The sequence below is a fragment of the Diprion similis genome, chromosome 7, assembly GCF_021155765.1.
Source record: "Diprion similis isolate iyDipSimi1 chromosome 7, iyDipSimi1.1, whole genome shotgun sequence".
In the NCBI taxonomy this organism is placed as follows: Eukaryota; Metazoa; Arthropoda; class Insecta; order Hymenoptera; family Diprionidae; genus Diprion; species Diprion similis.
In genome coordinates this window covers 5,078,123-5,100,918 of record NC_060111.1, presented here as the reverse complement: position 1 = coordinate 5,100,918, position 22,796 = coordinate 5,078,123, and the positions used below count along the sequence as shown (strand labels likewise).

The 22,796-nt window shown below is 35.9% G+C and overlaps 3 protein-coding genes across 5 annotated transcripts; 2 read left to right on the top strand and 1 right to left on the bottom strand.

The window, feature by feature from the left end:
* Positions 1-4,835: 4,835 nt before the first annotated feature.
* LOC124407868 (neurexin-4) lies at positions 4,836-14,602 on the top strand. Of its 3 annotated transcripts, none has more exons than XM_046884421.1 (11): positions 4,836-5,065; positions 5,321-5,416; positions 9,060-9,256; positions 9,723-9,864; positions 9,959-10,329; positions 10,426-10,764; positions 10,853-11,330; positions 11,401-11,730; positions 11,818-12,123; positions 12,817-13,443; positions 13,562-14,602. In XM_046884421.1, exons 1-11 carry the CDS (start codon positions 4,999-5,001, stop codon positions 14,413-14,415), a joined length of 3,807 nt encoding a protein of 1,268 aa, XP_046740377.1. In that variant the 5' UTR covers positions 4,836-4,998; the 3' UTR covers positions 14,416-14,602. The 3 variants fall into 3 exon arrangements, with proteins under 3 accessions (XP_046740377.1, XP_046740376.1, XP_046740378.1); XM_046884420.1 differs by lacking the exon at positions 9,060-9,256 and adding an exon at positions 8,386-8,582 and having other exon boundaries at positions 4,837-5,065; XM_046884422.1 differs by lacking the exons at positions 4,836-5,065; positions 5,321-5,416 and adding an exon at positions 8,445-8,582.
* LOC124407869 (L-aminoadipate-semialdehyde dehydrogenase-phosphopantetheinyl transferase) lies at positions 6,644-7,731 on the top strand. The gene has a single exon (XM_046884423.1). It carries the CDS (start codon positions 6,646-6,648, stop codon positions 7,489-7,491), a length of 846 nt encoding a protein of 281 aa, XP_046740379.1. The 5' UTR covers positions 6,644-6,645; the 3' UTR covers positions 7,492-7,731.
* A 3,373-nt stretch (positions 14,603-17,975) lies between the features above and the next one.
* LOC124408179 (CTP synthase) lies at positions 17,976-22,093 on the bottom strand. The gene is made up of 11 exons (XM_046884924.1): positions 21,829-22,093; positions 20,666-20,836; positions 20,417-20,502; positions 20,188-20,319; positions 19,910-20,074; positions 19,508-19,795; positions 19,327-19,415; positions 18,910-19,208; positions 18,687-18,794; positions 18,326-18,538; positions 17,976-18,221 (listed from the first exon to the last, which is right to left on the bottom strand). The coding sequence occupies exons 1-11, from the start codon at positions 21,992-21,994 to the stop codon at positions 18,127-18,129; spliced, it is 1,812 nt and encodes a 603-aa protein (XP_046740880.1). The 5' UTR covers positions 21,995-22,093; the 3' UTR covers positions 17,976-18,126.
* Positions 22,094-22,796: the final 703 nt, after the last annotated feature.

The following is a 22,796-nucleotide window of genomic DNA, read 5'->3' as shown; positions in this document are numbered from 1 at the left end:
ATACAAATCAACTGAGTCGACCCACCGACCAGTACTTCTAAATTTATCACACGAATTTTGTGTACATCATTATTAATCATTGTATTACCTGCGGCAGTTGGAAGTATATAAAATGTTATGATTTTCATGATAATATGAGTTTGGAAATAATTAAAAAAAAATAATAATAAAGGATGTATTAAATAGAAGATATTCAACTGATCCCAACCCACATGAGGAGAACATTCATAGTCTGAGATATTGTCACTTGAATTGTGTAAAATTTGTTCAAGAAAATTGTAATTATGTCAATGAAAGTGCTACTAACAAGATTTTTTCATGTACAGCAGACAAAACGTTGGATTTTTTTTTTTTTAAACAAATTAGATAAAAATTATGAATCTGTGCAGAAAAAATTTTGTAATTGTTTTGTCGAGTATAAAACAAAACCCGTTCAATTATCAAAACTGGATTGGGAATTATGATTGGGAATAATCTTAAGTAAGTGGCACGTGAACTTCGAAACGTTCAAGTTTTAGAACAGAAATTTCAGAAATTTCATGAGTTTTATCGAATGACATGTTCAATCAATTACAAAGTTTCCTGAAGTAAGTATTTTGCTGCCTCTTTTATTCAATTGTATTCGATATGTTTCGAGAGATATGCCGGGTTTATATTAGGGACCCCCTAATTATAGGCATATCAGAGTACAAAGCGCGCGACAAAAAAGCATCGGGAATGCTCAGAGTCACCTTATACACTGATTTGCCTATAATTAAGGGTCTCTATGCTGCCTATCGCGGAAATAATCGAGTACAACGATAGTTCAAACGTCGAAAATTGGTGTGCTTCCAAAAAATTTTTGATGTATCATAATTTGTCTGATAACATTTGAAATAATTTGACAAAGCTATCTTATAGACTCGAAGAAGAAAATTTGCTGTTGGAATCTGATTACTAATTACGAATTCATTCCACGTGTTAGCAAAAAGTAGTCAGGATAAATAAAAATTCAAATAAACGTGACGAAGTTATTAAAACTAATATCTGAAATGAAATTTTTCTAGATCATCAAACTTTTTTCATTTCACTTTAGAGTATCATCGATATTGCAAATGAGTAGCATAATTTTATAGTTAATCGACGGATTGTAAATTGCAAAGAAATGTTAAAGGACATCGCGAAATTTTGTCTAATGAATATTCGTTTCATCATTATCTTTCTGCTGTACAACAATTTAACGTGAAAGTAAAATTCCAAATTTTTACCTTCATTTGAATTAACTGCTGAAACATCAATCATGTAGCCGAACTTTAGTACCCTCTTGCCAGAAAATCTGTTCATTTCCACATGAAATGTTAGTTCGAAAATTGACACAAAATCAATATTAATATAATATAGGCGTGACGATTGACAATTTGCATTGCAAACCACTCGATGAAAATCTCACTAATTGGATAAAACAGTTGGGCAAGAGAATTAAACTCTTTGAATTCCACTGATGTGGAAAATTATACAAATACCAATATATGCGTCGATTGACTATTATCACATGAAATAATTAGTCCATGGACAGATTACTTGTTTCATAGTCAAGTTTTCTTTCCTAGTTTTTGGTCGATGAGATTGTAACACGCTGCAGTTTTTCTCAACTACTTGATTGATCCGTATCGTGCGAATTACGAGCCAGATGATCGTATTTTAGAATTCCATTAAATATTGCTATCTTATTCCATATTGCGACCCTTCGATTGGAAATGACAAATGGCAGAACTTGCAGAAAGTTTGATGAAAACTCGAAAAATTACCAACTAGGAATCTTAACGAAGCTCGGTCTCCCCTGGAGTTCCACTTTAAATTTAATCCCACCATTCCATCTTCTACAAATATATAATACTAAAATAGCCGAATCGTCGATGAATTGAAGCTAAAGATAGATTCGCAATTTGATCTGCAAATTATAATTCAGGAGAACTCTTGAAAATGACAAAAGACTGTCAATTTTCAGGATATTCGTGTAATTGTCAACTTTTATTTACCGAAGTGCTCAGAAAAAAACCATAGAGGTACGTAAAAAGCAAAGCTGTAAATGATAAAAGAAATAAAATAAAGAAACAATTGTGCTTGAAACGATGTTCAATGTGCATTTGGTTCCATCTACAACCTATTGATTCAACACTCTAGTAAATTTTTTACACTTCAACGGTATGTAGAATCGTTGTAACAGTAATAAAAATTTACACGTGTTCCAAGTTATCGATCAGTAATACACGTGCTGGCTTCACACACAAGAACAGTACATCTTAAAAGGTAGAAACATTAAGTAAATTTACTTGAGAGAATGTAAAAAAACCTTGTAACTTTGATACAAGAGATGAGTGTATTGCGAGATGTATGAGAGCTTTGAAATTGAACGGATCGTGATTGTGCAAGAACTTATTTATACAAAAGTACAAAAGCTAGAACATCAATACGTAAGTAATGTTGTGCTTGCTTTAGAAAATGTGTGGTTTATATCTATTATTGATTTATTCAATGACGTTCTACCTTGTAGAATTAAGCTTTTATAAAATGGCTTGCACTTTAAAAAGCTGTAAATACGTTGTTCTTCAAATTTCATGAGATATGGAAGTGGAAAAAGCTCCGTCTAGAAAAGGTTGAAATCATTGCACGAATAAAACGCAGTTAAGCGTCGAATTTTGTTTCATGTCGAGGCCCTACGCAATCACTATAGTTACCATCAACAAAATTTCGAATCCTTCACTAGCAAAACAAGGAAACAAAGAATTGATTCTACCTATATGATCTACAAAGTTGCAACCTTCAAAAGCAGTTTTTTTAACTTCGTGGAAGTTATTTCACCAATTACCGATTGAGCTAAAAATCCCAAGGAGCACGAAAAGTAATGTAAAACATAATTTATCCAAGTGGAATGAGGCTGAAGTTAATGACGTTAAGGTAACGAAATATCAAGCAAAAAATCATTATTGAGCAATTTTAGAATAACTTTCAAGGAGTCGGTTTTTCAAAATGAAATTATGCATGTTTTGCTTTAATCATGAATTACTAAATTTCATATATTCCTAAAGGTACGAAGTAACAATTTTTTCTAAATACGAATCGTTACAGTAATGACGCGAGCAAAGCTGACAATAATGTGAGTTTTAATAGGATTTATTCTCCCTGTATTTCCATTTTAGTTTTTCGATTCTTATTCTATTCTCTTTACCAGGTTACTTTAATTTTAGGTTTTATTCGCGTGTGTAAAACATTATAAACAATATTCTGCTGGTCAAAAAGTGTGAAATATCAAATATAAAAATGCTACTACACAATGGAATCACGTTCCTTTATTTGACCTGCAGCGCCTTGTAACGTAGCCAATAGAAAAATGAACAGGCGAAAAACATGGATGAGAGGTTGAAATTCATACGACTCACCAATTCTGCATCACGACGATCCGTGCAAGCCGATGCACACAGGTGCATCCGCAACAAACCCTCATCCACAGCTTATCTCCTGGTCCGATGAGTATAATGAGCCCAATTCCGAGATTCTTCCTGGATATTTTTCCTGATCAAAAAACAGAATCCATTCTTCATTATTTGTACATAAACATAATAGTAGTACTATCGAGTAAATATAAAAAAACAAACAAAATATATTTCATCTCAATTATTGACAATTTTCTTGAAAATATTGAAAAATATTTTAGCCGGCGTTTTCAGTTGTTGTTGTTTTTTGTTTATTCAATCACTTTACTTTCGCTTGGTGTGGGTAAAAGAGAAAAAAAAAAAAACAAAACGTGAATATCGTGTATGTGTTACAAAAATAAAAATGTATGCAATTTTCAGGGACAGATAAAGAACATCGTGAAAATCACCTCGGATCAAAAGAATTCACGTAGATATTTGCTGATGACGCAATTAGAATTTATGGTTTTCTAAATTGAATAACATTATTGAAGTCTAAAAACTCAAGCTTGTGTCCGTCGCTTCGGTGCCATCTAATTGTAAAATGGTTTGATGTGAACATAGTCAAACACAGAAACAAATGAATTCTTTTATTCGATTTCGGCGCGAGGATTTTTTCTCTCTCTCACTCCGTTCATTTGTTCGACGAACGTATGAGAAAAAAAAAGATACACACATATTCGAAAAAGGTCGAACGAGAGAATCCGCGTGGAGTAAATGAAAACAAAAACAAGCGCACACATACATTCCAAAAACAAAGTTCATACATTTCAAGTATTGATACGAAAAATCATAAAGACAAAACGTAATGATATCATTTTGGATGCATTTTCCGTAAGAAATAGTCTTTATAGTTGACTAGGTTCAGTATTATAACAAACAAATGCGATCAGCCCATACATACCTGACATTTATCGCTGAATTCGATTCAATCCAGCCTCGTGATTTGGTCGAAAGTTAGGAAGCATCCGAACCGACTTCGAGCGATGTGCAGAAACCACAATCGATGACTGAAAACTGTTACCCCAACATGAAATTGCGTCTCAACAATTCCGCCAATAAAAAAGCTACCAGAGCTACTTACCTACGGATCGCGAAATTTTTCCCAGCGCAGCGGTGAGACCCGATACCTCTGAAGTTAATCGAAGATTATGAAACCAGCTCATACTCTCCGAACTATACCGAAACAATGGAACGTCGTTAACGTTAACAGCCGCCGATCACTGATTTAAACAGTGCTGCCCTCTGTCGGAACGTTTACAAGGCGTGGAAAAGCGAAAGCGACTGAATGACGACGCTCTTACAGATTTAAAGAATCTATGGATCAGACCAATTACCAATAGAGTATAGACGTCGGGTGGAACTGGAAACTTGGGAAGTGTCAACTGTGTGTGCGTCACTGGTAACTATAGTCCGACTATTCATTCGGCCAGCTCACCTCACACAGCCAAGGATCGTGAGTCGACTGACCGACTCAACCGCGGCATTGCGTGTATCATTCATTAGTTAACCAGCGTTGGGTGTAACCGCAAATTCAAGCAATGTTATGATGTGCGTTATCAAGTACATCGTTCTTCTCTTTACCCTCGTATCAGTGCCAAGGACAAACGGCTGTAAGTTAAAACGACAAGCATATTATTCGGAATAAATTGAACAAGTGATTGTGACTCTGATCGGACAGACGAAATAACGTTGTTTAAAAACTTGAACTATCCCTTTGGGCCAAGCCCATATAACGCTCAACATGGCGTTCGCTTGCTACAGGCGGCGACGATTTTCTAAAGACGAATTATCCGACTCCCGATTTCCTTGTGAAATTACGCCAACGTGAAATTAGATGCTTCATTGTCTATTCTTTTTTCTTTCAGATGATTACGATTGCGGCATGCCGCTGCTTGAGCAGGCTCAACTAAAGGCTACATCATCCCTTTCCGAACGAGGACCCGAAAATGCCAGGCTTAACGGTAAAAATTTTGAATAATATCGTTAGATTTTTACGGCGAAAAACAAACTCGGTTCAACTGATTTTAAAATCGAACCAAACTTGTTGATGCGGTGAAAATACGCCTGTCTAATATACTGTGTTGTTGTTTTAATTTAGCTTCTTCTTATCGTCGGCTAATAGTTTTTCTCCTTACGGCTCTTGATGTTGTAATTTGAAATTTATTTTCATACAATTACTTTTCACTGGCACAAATTTCCCTCCAGATCTACGAGAAATTCTATAAAAAAAAGTTTATTAGTTCATTCGAACGAGAGGTTTGCTGAGAAGTTATTACAAGCATGTCTGTCGCGTACTCAGGGCTGATAGCAATTCAATGTAAATCACATCGTCTGTTACGATCATCCGACAAGCTCGAAGTTCCAATTAACAATAAGTTATCTACTATGCTATTTACGTTTAAATTTTTTCCATCAGAGTAATCATACTGACAACTATTTTACAACTAGGTAACAAAAAACATTTACTTAATCATGTAACAGCAAGGTTCAGAAGAAACTTCTAATCTTCTTCACCACAAAATATACCTAAAATAAGCTTGAGCAGCCTATTGAAAGAAATCAATAAAATGGTACAGTAGACTTTTTGTAAATTCTTGCAACTTCCTGATTTCAAAGCACTAAGGGCCAAGCTTTTATAACAAGCAAAAACGAACCATTGAAAAACAGCAATCCTTTGCCCCTTTAAGATGGATTTGAAGAAATGAGCTAGCAAAATATTAGTGTATTTATCTTTGTTGCGGTTTATTGCGTTTCACAGAGTTGTGAATATAATACAAGAATCTAATGTGCCAATGAAAAATTTGTAGTGATCAAGTATTTTATCGACAGCAGAGAATTTTTAGTTCAAAATATCGATTGGTTTCTCGCATGAAAAAAAGAAATTTTATCGCATGGAAAAGACAGACAATTTTTAAAGTTCAAAAGTTTGTAACAAATCTGATTTATTTCCATATATTCAGTTTAAGCTTAGGTCTGAGTTTGGTAATAAAATAATAGCCAGAAATAAAGTAAATTTGCGTCTTGTATATTTGCTTCAGGTGGATACTAAGAAGTCCCAAAATTTTACAAACGGAGCCTGTCGTAGAAGTCCGCTGTGAAACAGCTTAGATATATTGACGAAAGAAAGAACGTAACTTATTTCGAAACATCTAGTTCTAGTTATTTTTTGGCAAATCTAGTTTCTTCACTTATGATAAAAATGGCCAGATCGAGTGTTCGATGGGCGTTCAATTGGCTGCAATGGGATCCAAGTGAGACAGAATTCCTAAAAGCTATTTCTTGCATACAAACCGAAGAGAAAGAAAGAATAGGTAGATTTGTGTTTAAAAAAGATGCAAGAGCTTCTCTCGCTGGCAGATTATTAATGCGTAAATTTGTAAACGAGTACGGCAATATTCCCTACAATGACGTATTATTCAGTAGAGATAAAAGTGGTCGGCCCTTTGTAAACGGCGATATTAAGAATCTAAACTTTAACGTGTCCCATCAGGGAAGCTACACAGTGTTTGCTGGAGAAGTTAGAAATTTACTGTTAGGAGTCGATGTAATGAAGCTCGAGTATACCGGTGGTAAAAAGCTGGCTGAATTTTTTCGAATCATGAACAGAAATTTTTCACCATTAGAATGGGACTCGATCAGAGCAGGTAACTCAAAATCTGAAATAGATCAAGTTTCTATGTTTTGTAGACATTGGTCTCTAAAGGAAAGCTATGTCAAAGCTATAGGCGTAGGAATAGCTATGGATTTATCACGAATTTCATTCAAAATAAATTCGCCCTTAGTGGCAGGTCCGTTAGTTACGGACACTGAACTCTACTTAGACGGGATGAAACAGAACTGGCTCTTTGAGGAATCGTTACTAGATTCAGATCACTGCGTTTCCGTTGCCTTACAAGAAAATAAATCTGCTCCAGAATCACTTGGTCTTAAATTTGAGACAATGAACTTTAAAAATCTAATGGAAAATTCTGTTTCCCTTCATTCGTTGGACCTCGAATATTGCAAGAGATACTTTTCCAAGCCCGAACAACCCTAGAAAAGATTTAACTAGAGAAGTTTTATTATCTTCATTGGTAAATAGCGTTGAATGTGAACGATTATTCGCAAAACGAGAATTGTTATCGCATTTAAATATCGAAGACGAACGAATATTTTATTACAAATACGTGGTTAATTATTATTATTATTATCTTTCTGATATAGCAAGTGATAAGCATTGTACGATTATTATTAAATTGGTGGGTAAATGAATAAAAGATTACATACAGCTGAACCAGCCACTTATTTTTCAAATATGTCAGATCTTGATCATTCCAGCTCCCTCTTCAATGGCTATTATTTAAACTACCCTGATGGCTATTATTTAGACTACCATCGATCGACCAAAGCTAGACTAAAACAGTGGTAGGCTTTGATAAGTGTTTGCACTTGATCAATATTTATTTCTCTTTCATAATTCAGTTCCCTCTCCACTTGTACCTCTATATTGTTTTCTGTAAACAACTTTATTGATCCAATGTCTCATGTTTCTGCCTAATTTTACATCCTGAGTCCTTGAATTTCAAATTGCTAGAAGTAAAACTGAGGTAAAGTTCGATGAAACCTGGAACAAACCTCACTCAATGAAATTCTACCTCAACTTTAGTAGTACGCCATAGCAGAATAATCAATTGCCCAGCTAAATATGGATTCAGTCCAACTTCCATGCGAGTAGAAATTTACTACTCGGTTCAACTGTATTATTAAGATTTTTGTTGTAGCAATTAAAGGATACTCTGAAATGTAGTTTTCCGACAATTTTTACCACCTTTGCCAGAGACTAGATCTTTGTGTGTTATTATTTATTACCTCGTACTATTGGAAGCATAGTTAATGCCTAGTTAAGTTCAGTTTGAGTTGCTTGCATGCGTAAAATATTGTTGGGACATAGGCGCAAACGCATGGACGGCTAGCAGCTCTGATTTTGACCAATACCTCATCATCGAACTGAACGAAGTGATGAACTTGACGTCCATCGCCACCCAGGGACGATCACACTCAAGCGAATATGTGATGGAGTATGGTATTAGCTATGGCACAAACGGTCTTGACTATGCTGATTACAAGGAGGAGGATGGCAACACCAAGGTAATTTTTAGCAATTACAGAAGATTATCATTTTACAGCGTGACTGTGCGATCGTCATTTTTTATCACTCTATGAATTACTGCGAACCAAAACAAACATGTTCAATTAACACACAAATTTCAAGTTATTTTCTTAATATTCCTCTTATTAACCGAATAATAAATTGTTGATAGTCTTAACGGGTTTAAGGGTCAATGTAATAATAATTTATGATACACCAGGTAAGTAATTATGCATGAGTAATCTATCCGCTTGCATGGTAGCAGTGAAAATTAGTGTAATTACTGCTGAAAGATCCTGCCCCCTACATTGTATCAACTTGGACTGAAAATGAAGCATCGTAAAAGATACTATTGTGCGAAAAGATAAATATTGTACAATTGTTATACCGATGTGTTTCTGAACTTGTTTCACTTTTTCTGCTTCTCTTCTACTATTTGCTTTCAACAACAATTGGATACGGGCTGGGAATTGCAGGGGATTCGGCATGGTCACCGGACACCAGCAGCTACGATCAGCATCTGACAATGAAGCTGAAAGAAAGATACGATATACGCAGTATTGCGACACGTGGTCGTGCGCATACTAACGAATTCGTAACCGAATATATTGTCCAATATTCAAACGACGGTTCGGCCTGGACAAGTTATGAAAGCCAGGATGGTGTGGACGAGGTACTGAGAAAGAATATTGGAAAAAATCAGTTGATATTGTTCGCGTTTGGTACTCTAGAAACCTTTGATATAAACTACTTTCGAGCGTGTATTCGATGGATGTTTTCCTTTACTACGCAGTACCACACGATATGCAGTACAACGATATTCAAAGCAACATTTCATTTTCCAAGAATCCATCCAACCACTATCGCATAATTGTTTAACTTTTGTGACTAACACTCTATCTAATACCAACTTATCACTACACAATTGCACAAATTCTCGTTTCATCACGTATACACATGTCAGTAGCGGTAGACATTTTTAAAAAGAATCATTTCACTAGAAAATTAAATGCTGTGGCAATACGGTCAGCTTCGGTGTACAAAGTTTCATATTTTCTACTTAGTATTATCTGGCAAGAGGGAAGGGATTCAACTAACACTTTTCCCGACTGGTCTACTAAATTTTTATTCCCTTACAGATGTTCAAAGGCAACGTAAATGGAGATATGATGAAACTGAACAAATTTGAAGTGCCTATAATTGCGCAATGGATTAGAATAAATCCAACTCGATGGAGGGATAGAATATCCCTTCGCGTTGAGCTCTACGGATGCAACTATGGTATTAGCTACATTCTGTATCAAAATCATTTTGTCTATAGTATTGGAATCGCTTGAGTCGTTTCTCACAATGGAACTTTATCAACTAATTCTAGTATCCGACGTTGTGTCTTTCAATGGCTCGTCTCTCGTTCGTTGGGATCTTCTTCGAGAGCCAATTGAAACAGACAGACATTCCCTCCGTTTTCGTTTCAAAACTAACAACGCCGACGGAGTACTGGTGTACTCTCGTGGAACGCAAGGGGACTTTTTAGCCTTACAATTGCGAGACAACAGAATGCTGCTAAACATCGACTTGGGGTCTGGAGTCATGACGAGTTTATCCGTCGGAAGTCTTTTGGACGATAATATGTGGCATGACGTTGTAATATCCAGAAACAGAAGGACTATTTCCTTCTCGGTTGACAGGGTGTTAATCAAAGGAAGAATCAAAGGGGAATTTTACCGTCTTGATTTGAACAGAGCTGTACGTAACTTTCTTTTCTTTAAATCTATCGCAATCAGGGTTTAGCTTCGAAAATAAATAGAACAAAATTAAACACCATTCCTCATTTGTTAACAGTTCTTCATCGGCGGGGTGCCAAATAAGCAAGACGGATTAGTGGTAAATCAGAATTTCACCGGATGTATAGAGAACTTTTATCTAAACACTACCAGTTTCTTCCACGAGCTTAAAGAGACTGAAATAACTGGCGAAAACCTTAGATACCACAAAGTGAACACAATTTACTACTGTCCAGAGCCTCCTATAATTCCAATAACATTTTTGACACCGCAATCATTCGCTCGACTGAGGGGGTACGAAGGCGTTTACTCGTTAAATATTTCACTCGCATTTCGAACGTATGAACATCAAGGAATGATTTTGTATCATCAATTTACTTCTCCGGGACATGTCAAAGTGAGTGATAATTATAATGCTAATTATTTTTCAATCGATAAACATGTACTTCATCGAATACAAATGACACTATGAATTGTGTTCTTAGCTGTTCCTCGAAGAGGGAAAAATAAAAGTGGAAATTGAAACCCAAGGGAATCCAAAAGTGATATTGGATAACTTTGACGATACGTTTAACGATGGAAAATGGCACCAAGTTATATTGACGATAGAGAAAAACAGTCTCATACTCAACGTGGATGGTCGCCCAATGCGGACGCGACGTTTACTGGACATGACAACAGGTTCCATATACTTAATTGGCGGAGGTGTCGCAGGAACAGGATCAAATAGAGGATTCGTTGGATGCATGAGGATGATAACTGTCGACGGAAATTACAAGCTACCTACCGATTGGAAGGAGGATGAATACTGTTGCAAGAATGAAGTCGTCTTCGATGCTTGCCAAATGATAGATCGATGTAATCCTAATCCCTGCAAACACGCAGGAATTTGTCGTCAAACTTCCGATGAGTTTACGTGCGACTGTACAAATACCGGCTATGCAGGAGCCGTCTGTCATACATGTATGTAGCAAAGTGTAATGAAATTTCGAACAATGAACTGAGCATAAAACTGATTTCAATTTCTGTTTAGCCCTGCATCCGCTGTCATGCGAGGCCTACAAGAATACAAATTCTGTCAATCAGAGAGCTGAAATAAAAATCGATGTCGACGCAAGTGGCCCTTTACGCCCGTTTCCTGTCACCTGCGAATTCTATGCCGATGGAAGAGTAATGACTGTTCTCAGGCATAGTAACGAGCTACCAACACCAGTTAACGGATTTGAGGAACCCGGAAGTTTTATACAAGATGTGAATTACGATGCCGACTTTGACCAAATCGAAGCTTTGTTGAATCGTTCCACCAGCTGTTCGCAAAGAATCAATTACGCTTGCAGACAGTCGAGACTTTTCAACTCGCCAGGTTTGTAATATCGAATACCAAAGTACATTATGAAAATAATTTAACTGACCGGAGCCAAATAATAATTGCAAATAATTTATTTTACAGTTTCGATAACCGAAGATTTCCGACCAAATTCATGGTGGGTCAGCAGGGGCAATCAACGCATGGATTACTGGGGCGGGGCGCTTCCAGGGTCTCGGAAATGCGAATGTGGGGTTCTTGGGACTTGTATAGAGTCTACAAAGTGGTGTAATTGCGACTCGGGGCTTGAGAGCTGGCAAGAGGATGGAGGTGACATTACCGAAAAACAGCATCTGCCTGTGAAGCAGTTACGGTTTGGTGATACCGGAACACCACTTGATGAAAAAGAGGGAAGATATACTCTCGGACCTCTGATCTGCGAAGGCGATGGTAAGCTAAAAAATTTTAATTATCTGGTGTAACATTGATCATCAAATCCTGTCTAATTTACTATCAAATCTGTGTAAGGTACCGAATTACCGTGGGTACATTTGGGTAAGCAGAAGATCATCTATCTGCTAATATAGGAATCAATTGAAGTACCTAGATTAATGGTAGCTTTAAAATTCCCATAGTTGACAGAAGTATAGTTTTAACAATCTCCAATTCTGTAATTAATTTATTCAACAACTTTGTTAGTCTTATTTTTGTCTATTTGAAGTTTCACCCTTCCAAAAGTAATTCCAAAGCAGCATAGATGATTAGCCTCACCCAATAATAGTTATCTTTGGCAAAATATTTTCGAAGATTTACTAGTTTGACAAAGAAGCATTTCTGATATTTTTCTACTCGCACACAGAATCTCAACAGAATCTTTTGCGTAAAATCGAAACGTACTTATTGAACCTAGAACTATGTGAACCGTATTGAATGAACCAGACGATTATTAAATTCCATCACCCCATTCGTACCTACCATAAATCATTTTAAACCTATTTAATCAAATATTCAATGGAAATAATGCAAAGATAAAGTGACGAATACTGATAACTTGCCAGTTTGGCGATAAAGGGAAAAAAAACTGAAATAACTGAAAAACATTTCAATTTAAACCTACACGACAAATCACAATTTTCATTTCAGATCTGTTCAAAAACGTTGTCACGTTTCGCATTGTGGATGCTACGATTAATCTACCAACATTCGACATGGGTCATAGCGGCGATATTTATTTTGAATTTAAAACCACAATTCAAGACGCAGTGATCATTCATAGCAAGGGACCTACAGATTACATTAAAGTATCTATTCACGGAGGAAATCAAATTCACTTCCAATATCAGGCTGGAGGTGGGCCGCTGGCTGTTAGTGTTCAAACGTCGTATAGCCTAGCCAACAATCGCTGGCATTCCGTATCTGTGGAAAGAAATCGCAAGGAAGCCAGAATCGTTATCGATGGAGCTCTCAAGAACGAAGTCAGAGAACCACCTGGCCCAGTCAGAGCGCTGCATCTTACCTCTGATCTTATAATCGGAGCAACAATTGATTACAGAGATGGTTACGTCGGATGCATCAGAGCATTGTTATTGAATGGAGTATTACAAGACCTGAGAAGTCATGCGAGGAGAGGAATCTATGGAATAAGCACCGATTGTGTAGGGAGGTGCGAGAGCAGCCCGTGTCTGAACAATGGAACATGTTTGGAAAGATTTGACGGATACACGTGTGATTGCAGATGGACAGCTTTTAAAGGACCAATTTGTGCAGACGGTAAGAAGTTAATTCATCTATGCGTTTTATGCTCGATTGATGCCGGAGACAATTAATACAATACACATCTTTGATCAGAGCTAAGTGGTTAAAATTTTATTTGATAATATGTTTTCAGAAATTGGTGTAAACATGCGACAGAGCTCGATGATTAAGTACGATTTCATGGGAAGCTGGCGTTCGACTATAGCTGAAAAAATTCGCGTTGGATTTACAACGACGAATCCCAAAGGTTTTTTGATCGGTTTATTTTCTAACATATCCGGAGAATACATGACGATAATGGTCTCCAACAGCGGACATCTCCGCGTCATTTTTGACTTTGGTTTTGAAAGACAGGAAGTAATATTCCCTGACAAACACTTTGGCTTAGGTCAGTATCACGACGTCAGAATAAGCAGACGAAATTCAGGGTCAACCCTGGTCATACAGGTCGACAACTACGAGCCAAGATTGTTCAATTTCAACATCAAGGCTTCTGCCGATGCTCAGTTCAACAACATCCAGTACATGTATATCGGTAAAAACGAATCCATGACCGAAGGATTCGCTGGTTGCTTATCTAGAGTTGAGTTCGATGATATTTACCCGCTCAAGCTTCTCTTCCAAGAAAGCGGACCAGCCAATGTAAGATCGCTGGGCAGTCAGCTGACGGAAGATTTCTGCGGAGTTGAGCCCGTTACTCACCCGCCGAACATAGTTGAAACTAGACCACCACCGCAAGTCGACGAGCAGAAACTGAGGGCAGCTTACCACGAAACTGATACAGCCATACTGGGAACTGTACTAGCAATCTTACTGATAGCTCTGATAATAATGGCAATGCTTATTGGAAGGTACATGTCCAGGCATAAAGGAGAGTATTTGACGCAGGAAGACAAAGGTGCCGAAATGGCTTTGGACCCAGATTCCGCAGTCGTCCATTCTACGACTGGCCACCAAGTTCAAAAAAAGAAAGAATGGTTTATTTGAATTTAGTACACTGTCCACGATTCTATCGTGCCGAAAATCAGTACGATTCAATGCTTTTTTATACAGAAAAACGTCTTTTATAAGGTAGCTGACTTTGTGCTCTCAAACGCGGAATCTCTTTATTTGTATACAATAAACACGAACGTACAATCGACGTAACTTTTAATTGAATTTCAAACTACTTATGGACGAATAATTCGTCGAAAGAAGACACTAGGCTAATATTCGATTTAATTTCAATCTTACGGTTTGATATAGTTAAAAGAAGTAAGCTTTTAAATGCGGATTTATTTGTCATTTTTTCATAGTGACGTAATCGAAAAATGTTCATTCGAGCAAAGTGTCCAAATTAGAATTTAAAACTGAGTTTTTATTATTAATTGTCGATTGCTTGGTTTATTCTATTAGTTTATATAAAACCATTGATTAATATATACCCATTTTCATAGTAGATTTATAATTTCTCAACACTTAAATATTATCTCTTTGGTAAAACAAAAAATACGAAGAAAAACAATAATAATTATAATAAGCAGAGACTCGATTCTCGGTTGATGTACAAACATTTTCTGCTGCTAACAATTATTTGATATTATTATATTTATCTTTCTGTCCTTTATTATCATAATCTCTACTAGTTGTAATAATTACCGTCCAACGTGCATTTAACGAAAATATACTTTGTATTATTATTATTTTTTTTTTATGTTATATTTTTGATTTTTTTATTTACGAATACTATTATCTACATCACTTGTGTTACAATTATTTATCGAATTTAATGTCATCACCTTGATTTTCACTCAAAACAATCCGATTTGCATATAAATTACTTGCTTGTTCTGTACATACTCCATTCTGTGTAATGATAGTGAATTTAATTTTGGGCTGTGGTTCAAAATCACAACACGTTATTTCAATAGCGCAACTAATGGAAAAAAGAATAGTATACTCCTCTTACTTCATTGTATGCCATATCTAGCTTTACACCATTGATATATCAGTACGAATAAAGCTGACAGCAGTTAAAATAATAAAATGTCTTGTTGCTGAATAATGTCATGAATAATAATGACTGAGTAGATATCGCAGATTTTCCATTAAAATCCAGTTATCTATTATACTTTTTATTCCAGACAGAGATTGAATCACAACCTTTAATTTATGGTTTGTAGTTGAGCTTACACATGATGAATTGCAGAAATAAATATCAATAAAATTCTGATACATTCCAAAAAAAAAATCTACACCTATTGTTTCAATTTTATTTATAACACGCCTATTATCTTAGCCTGAGTCTCGATGAAGAACTACATGCACCTGTGAAATTGTCATATATCATTTGAAATGTCTATGAACTCACAAAAAAGACAATATCAAATCGTAAGAAGTCCTTGTTCTGTCAAATGGCCATCAGTAAGACTTATTGAAGCCTAACTATCCAACAATAGTAATACGTACGTAATACATTAATCATTTATTGGGATTATGCAAATATTCATTGATCTTTTGAACTATAGTCTCATAGGAATAAGGTTTTTTTTCAAGGCATACATGATGACGTGAATATTTGCACAGACTTGATTATTTTTTACTCAAATTCCTAGCTGTGCCTTCAAACTAAGTAACAGGGTGCTGGGCGTAGGAATGTTTCTCAATGACGATACTTGCGTAGACTTGAGAATTTGAAATGAGATCGACAAGATTTTTGGCAGGGGAAAAGTCACTTCAACTGCCTGTGTCCAATAAACTCGCAATGAAACTGTAAATACGTTCACTAAACAGTTCGATAAAAGAAATTCTTTGCTCATTCGGTTAACTATACCAAGTATCAAATTTTTTAATAATTGTGTTTGGTGATGCTTAAAGTCGTACTCGCTAGAACCTGCTTTTTTAACTTTTTAATACTTTATATATTATCTTGATTGAAGCATAAATCTAGTAATGCAGCGAATAAGTTGTGACAATTCGCACCAAAAATGAACATGCCGACAACTGTTTGTGATTGCATGCCACTTGAAAAGAAAAAAGTGGAAACAGACCTGAATGGGCGTGTAAAATAATTTCAATGTGTGTACTAACACTCGTAATATGAGTGATACGAATTGAAGCAACATTTGAATCACACACTTGAGTAAATCACATAACACCACGATAAGTTTTAAATTACAGGATGTTTGGAATGAAAATTATAGTGGTAATTACACCATTTTTGTAGAACTAGGAAGTTATTTGGCACAATGACTTTTATAAGAATAAATATTTATAGTGAAAAACTGGATAAGTTATTCATGTGACTCCTACATATCCCATTCCAACTTTATTCATAGGACCCGAAAGACTAAATTGGTATTGTTCGCACGTCGTTGTTGGAAATGAATGGAAATTAAATAATGTAACTTGTCAACCCAGCGAACGTTCTTGAGATGAAATTAAGAAATTTTTAAAAACGTATTCATTATTTTTTTTCATTTTTCACTAGCCCCGTGATATGTGGCACTACGTCATTGGATTATGTACACATTATTTATATACTCGATGCAATCAATTCATTCTCAGATGCAATGACAAGTAATGAATCACAATATCTTACATTTAAAATATAAAAAAATGTATATTTCAATCACTGGAATACAACAAATTCAGAGGAAAACCAAAATAGTGTTGCATGATTTAAGAATAAAAACACAATATTTTTGATTTGCTCTATAGTTAAATTGAATTTTAAGTATGAACGTGTCTACGTAGAAACGTGTACAGTTGGATGCAAGATTCTTCAATTTATGAAGAAAAAAGAAAAAAATAGATGCGGTTCAAATTTTTAAAAACAGTCCTAAATCACTGAGTGAAACACCAACTTTTTATGTACGATTCAAAAGGTCTCAAAAATACCTACATGTCAAACACCTGCACAGTAATTCAACATTGTACCAGCCATTAATGCCAGTTATCGCAGATTGAAAATCAAATTGTAGCATACACCAAAATTCTATGCTAGATTTCGCTAGAATCGGAATTATATTCTCGCCAACATTTGTTTTTGCGGCGACACGCTCATATCAATTTTTAAATATCTGCATTCCGTGCCAAATGCACGATAAAAGTGGAATTTCGTACTGACGTACTTGATGTAAGATTTTTATATTCTTTTCCTACCAGTGAGCCATATATATATATTGGACTGTATCAAAAAAATTGACTATTTTTTTGATACAGTCTAATATATATGTAAGTGTTGTTTATAATTACTAAATAATACAGCAACCAATAATTCATACCCAATAATGTCTAATATAGGTAGAAATTCAGAAACGTTGAAAAACAACCGTAACTCTATAATTTCCCAGTTGTAAAAAATAGATCTACAATACTTCAATATAAATGTGGCACCAATTCTTACATCTATTATCATCAAATAAAAGATCTAACAGCCTGGATTCGAAAATATTTTTCGTTTTCGAGAAAATCTTAAATTATTTATACTTATATAACTACGATTATTAATAAAAAAATAACGAAGTGTTGTAACTGTAACAATCTCGACAGTGTTATGAAAAACGGCTATGCGATTGGTTGGGTTTGGAACTGTTATGTAATCAATGAAATAAATAATAAATAAAAATGTTTTGTAAAATTCGGACATTTTGGAATAAATTGTCGTCATTCATAGGTTGAAATCGATTTGCCTGCCAAACTATATGATTATCAACATCAATCGTCTGAAACTTTTTTGCCAGGATTTCTGGAGTCATTCGATATCTGCAATTTTTGTAGCGGCAACTTCGTCACAATTGGATCGTCTTCATCTGGAACCAAACGAATCAAAACCAGTTTTCATTACGTCTATAATATAGAGACCTCAGCAAGAGAAACAATTATAGTTGAAGAACCAATCTTCAATATATCTTACCTGATTCATTGTCACTAAGTTGACGCGGCGAGAGTCTACAGCCTCTTGCCAGATAAGATTGCAGCTTACCCACACTCGCTAATATCAGTCCCAAAAAAGGAGGCGAGGGATTGAGGGGCCGAGATAAATATTCAGGATGATATTGAGTCGCCACATAGTAACGATGACCTTCCAACTCGACTACCTCCATTCTCACTTTATCATCGTCATGTCCTGTCGCAGTCAAATCACAGATACAGACTTTATGCCTTATTGAAATTGTGAATGCAATATTGTTAAACTTTGTCATATCCAATATTATCAAATAGTATGCTTAGTTTGGCTCGTTTAGTGCTAATTAATATTACACCTTAGAACCTACCAACAAATTTCAATCCAGCAGCTTCAAGATCTGCGACGTATTTTGGATTCACTTCATATCGATGTCTATGTCTCTCCTCAATGTCATCTTTATTACCATAGAGTTGTTCTGCAGAAAAAGGTAAAGAATAACATTGCGAAATACTCTATTGAACCAGGAGTGTGCAGAATATTCTGTGCGATAAAATTGAAAAAATTCCACTTTCATAAATGCGGGTAATTACTTATGACGGAATTAGCTGGTGTAAATCTAGTCCGCCTCTTTCCAAGTCTCATCGTTCCACCCATTTGACCCTGGTTGTGCTCCGGCATATCAATGACTAGCGGATGATTGGTATCTGGATCAATTTCCGTGCTATTAGCTCCATTCAAGTGCAGAACATTCCGTGCGAATTCAATCACAGCTGCTTGTAGCCCCAAGCATATTCCGAGGAAAGGTTTGTCGTTTTCTCTGCACCATTTACACGCCTCCATCTTCCCTTCTATTCCACGCTTTCCAAATCCACCCGGCACAATCACACCGCTACACACATTTAAATATTTAAATTTTAAGATCTAATCAACTTAGTTGTTATGTAAAACATAATTTTTAACTATAATAATCAATTGTTTTAGTAAAATCAGTAAACAAAATGACTTACTCGCTCTTGCAAAGTTTTTGCCATGCTTCGTGATATAAGACTGGATCTTCTGCTTTTGTAGCCTGTTCCAAGCTGGCAGCCTCAATGTACTGAAGCGAATATTTTCATTGCAATGTCAAGTTAGAAATAAAATGTGTATGAGTTTTCAAAGGGATCGATTACCGAAATTCAAAAAACTCACGGTTAAATTTAATTTGTAGCCAGCTTGTATAGCTGAATGTTGCAATGCTTTAGTCACTGACGCGTAGGAGTCCTGCAATTTAGTATATTTCCCGACAAGACCAATATTCACTTCTTTACGCAAATGGTCGATGCGTTCGGCGAGATCTCGCCATTTTCGCATAAAATGACGAGGTCGTGGCATACTAATATTTAATTGCAACCTATCGTTCAGGAACTCGATAATCTTTTGTTGCTCCATCAGTAACGGAACACGATAAATCGAAGACAAATCATGGATGGTTATCACCTATGGAAGGAAAGTATTATTAATCAGTGAAAATCTCAACGACATTATGCTGTCAATAATCGGCCTTAGTACTGGATATCGGTTTAACGAATTACTTGCAACAATCATAATTACCTGCTCAGGGGCAACATGACAGAAATTAGAGATTTTCTCCTTCACGGAATCACCAATGGGTTGATCGGATCGGCAAACAATTAAATCTGGTGACAGACCCAAACCGCGCAACTCCCTGACACTGGATTGCGTTGGTTTTGTTTTTGGCTCACCGGTAGAACGAGGCTAAAAGTTCAAGAATTTTAAGTATAGATATTCTCTACCTTTGGATTCTTTACAATGGATACATATTCAATTATTTCCATATCGACATTATTATTAAACCTTAAATATTATACCTGAGGAACAAGAGATACATGAGCACAACAAAAATTCTCCCTCTTTACTCTGAACTGAAATTGTCGAAAAGCTTCAACAAAAGGCATTCCTTCGATATCTCCAATAGTCCCACCAAGTTCAACAATGCAAACCTGAAATAGAATAACAAAATTATCGATTAGTTTGAGAAACCAGAAAATAAATATTCTGCAACACATACGTCATATTTTGAAAAGACAAACCAAATACCTCAGGTTTGTTACCATCCTGGGTCACTGATTGATGGGCCATTTTTTCTACCCATTCTTGAATAGCGTCTGTGATATGCGGCACCACTACAGGGAAACACAACACACGTACATTGTTACAATAACTTTATAAAAAAAGGAAATGGAAAAGACTATGTATAATAAAACTGCATCGTGCATGTGCTGATGTGCGTATTTTCTGCTCATTACACAATCAATGAACTCGTAAATAACGGAGGAGAAAAATTACCTTGAACAGTTTTACCCAAGTAATCACCGCGTCGTTCCCTGGTAATTACAGACTGATATATTTTACCCGTCGTGATGTTATTATCTTTATGGAGAGTAACGTCGAGGAATCTTTCATAGTTGCCTAAATCGAGATCCACTTCGCCTCCATCATCGAGTACGTATACTTCGCCTAAAACAGATTAATCGTAATGATAATGAAATGATCGAATTTTGTTGTGAGTGCGTTTTACCAGATGCTCTAAGAATGAAACGAAATTACGCAACTTTTAAAAGGTAATTACACAACAAGTTCAAGCTAATTGTTTTCCATGTCTTGATTTGTACAAAGCATGTTATAACTATAGCAGATATGATTCTTGATTGTTTCAACCTGAGGAAGTAATTGTGCACTCATGAAACAAGAGAACATGCAGAAACAATGAGCAGTCACAGACAATTGAATCATTCTTTTCAAAACAAGAGTATAAAAAGTATTGTTTCCACTCACACAGGATTGTTTGTATCAATTAATCCAAGAATAGAAAATTAAAACAATTGATAAAATTTAACAGGAAAAAATTGAATTTTGTTTTTGATTATGCAGCTAGGATCTTTGAACAATTTACTTATCACCAAAGTTCAAGCTGATAAGCTGGTGATGGAAAAGCAAACTATTCCATAATACTGAATGTCTAAGTATATAAGAATGTGAATGGAAGAAGCGATAAATTATATTTTCACGAAAATGTAATTAAACAAGTCTCTTTTCGTCGTTCTATTATTTTGAAATCATGAAAAATTGTGTTGTCAGTTTACAGATACAAAGGCAACGGAATTGATTTCGCAAGAGTTGCAATAATTTTATTATACCCAAATACATGTTTACAGTGGAATTTAAAAATTATTTTTGTTTGCAGTAGCGGCGCATAACGATATCGATCAAGTACATATATCGATTGTTGATCGAACCTTTCGAATGCCGAGAATATCACGTGACCTGAGAAACGGCGCCAAAGAGCGCGCGTACTGAACAAAATGGCTTCGTAGCTACCGCATGGTCGAGGAGATCGAACAGGGTTGTAAAATGCTTTTGAAAACTAACAATCATTACAAACGATTAATTGCCGGCATCGGTAAGATCGGTAATAAACGAGCGTGTCAGGGTCTTTTAAATAAACTCACCATGTTCGTATGGCGAGAATGTCCCTGCGTCTATATTTATGTATGGATCTATCTTGATGGACGTCACATGAATACCGCAATTCTTTAAAATCGTACCGAACGAACTGGCGATTACACCCTTACCCACCCCGCTAATTACACCGCCGGTTACCAATATGTACTTCATGGCGAATCGAATCTCGTTGATTTAACGGGAATTTACAATTCTCAAACCGCACGAGACAAACCTTCACACACGCCAGACACACCGTGTTCTGCTTCGACACGATGCTGTACGGAGATAAAGACCACCGCACACTCAATTCTGATTGGTTGAACAGATATGTGACGTCACCGGAATTCTCGCTCGAAAGGAAGCTTTAATATTAAAAAATATTGATTTACCTCCAGCGTTATAATTGTTGATTATAATTACGTAAGCTTTGCAGGGATCGTGTATACCGCGATAAAGGCGAGGAAAACTGACATAATATTTCTAAAATGGTTTTCGGATTTATTGCCAATCGCATTGCCAATGGGTAGGAGCAGATGCCGACGCGTGCGTTCGAAATTGATTTAAACCAATTACGAGACGGACAAAGCCCGCGCGAATATTTGAATCTAAAACACTGACACGAATTGACGAATCAAGTTTTTATAACTTGGCTTATTTTGTTTGGACATCACAATAATTAGGCTGAAAAATTATACGGACACAGGGTGTATAGTGTAATCGAGAATCTCGATTTCAGGACTGTTCCAGGTATTGCCGAGAAAAACTTTGAAAAATCGAGGACCCCGATTTTGTTTTCTTAAGAATTTTTAAGAATAACATAATTTGATTGGAGTATTGAATAAAAAAAAATTATACAGCAGTTTATTTACAGGGTAAATTATTAATGACTGCATGGTTCGTTTGATAAAATTTAACGTATTCAAGGCCGCGCATTACAAATGATATATCGCAGCTTTCGATTTTCCAGTATAAA

What these genes read in the sequence shown, in the direction of transcription:
- LOC124407868 (XM_046884421.1), top strand. Translation starts at nt 4,999, where the DNA reads ATGATGTGCGTTATCAAGTACATCGTTCTTCTCTTTACCCTCGTATCA. An exon ending in CGAAAATGCCAGGCTTAACG is followed by an intron (nt 5,417 to 9,059) that starts GTAAAAATTTTG and finishes TGGGAATTGCAG; the next exon opens with GGGATTCGGCATGGTCACCG. An exon ending in GCCAGGATGGTGTGGACGAG is followed by an intron (nt 9,257 to 9,722) that starts GTACTGAGAAAG and finishes ATTCCCTTACAG; the next exon opens with ATGTTCAAAGGCAACGTAAA.
- LOC124408179 (XM_046884924.1), bottom strand. Translation starts at nt 21,994, where the DNA reads ATGAAGTACATATTGGTAACCGGCGGTGTAATTAGCGGGGTGGGTAAG. An exon ending in AGGATGGTAACAAACCTGAG is followed by an intron (nt 20,320 to 20,416) that starts GTATTTGGTTTG and finishes ATTCTATTTCAG; the next exon opens with GTTTGCATTGTTGAACTTGG. An exon ending in CAAAAACTTTGCAAGAGCGA is followed by an intron (nt 19,209 to 19,326) that starts GTAAGTCATTTT and finishes AAATGTGTGTAG; the next exon opens with CGGTGTGATTGTGCCGGGTG.
- LOC124407869 (XM_046884423.1), top strand. Translation starts at nt 6,646, where the DNA reads ATGATAAAAATGGCCAGATCGAGTGTTCGATGGGCGTTCAATTGGCTG.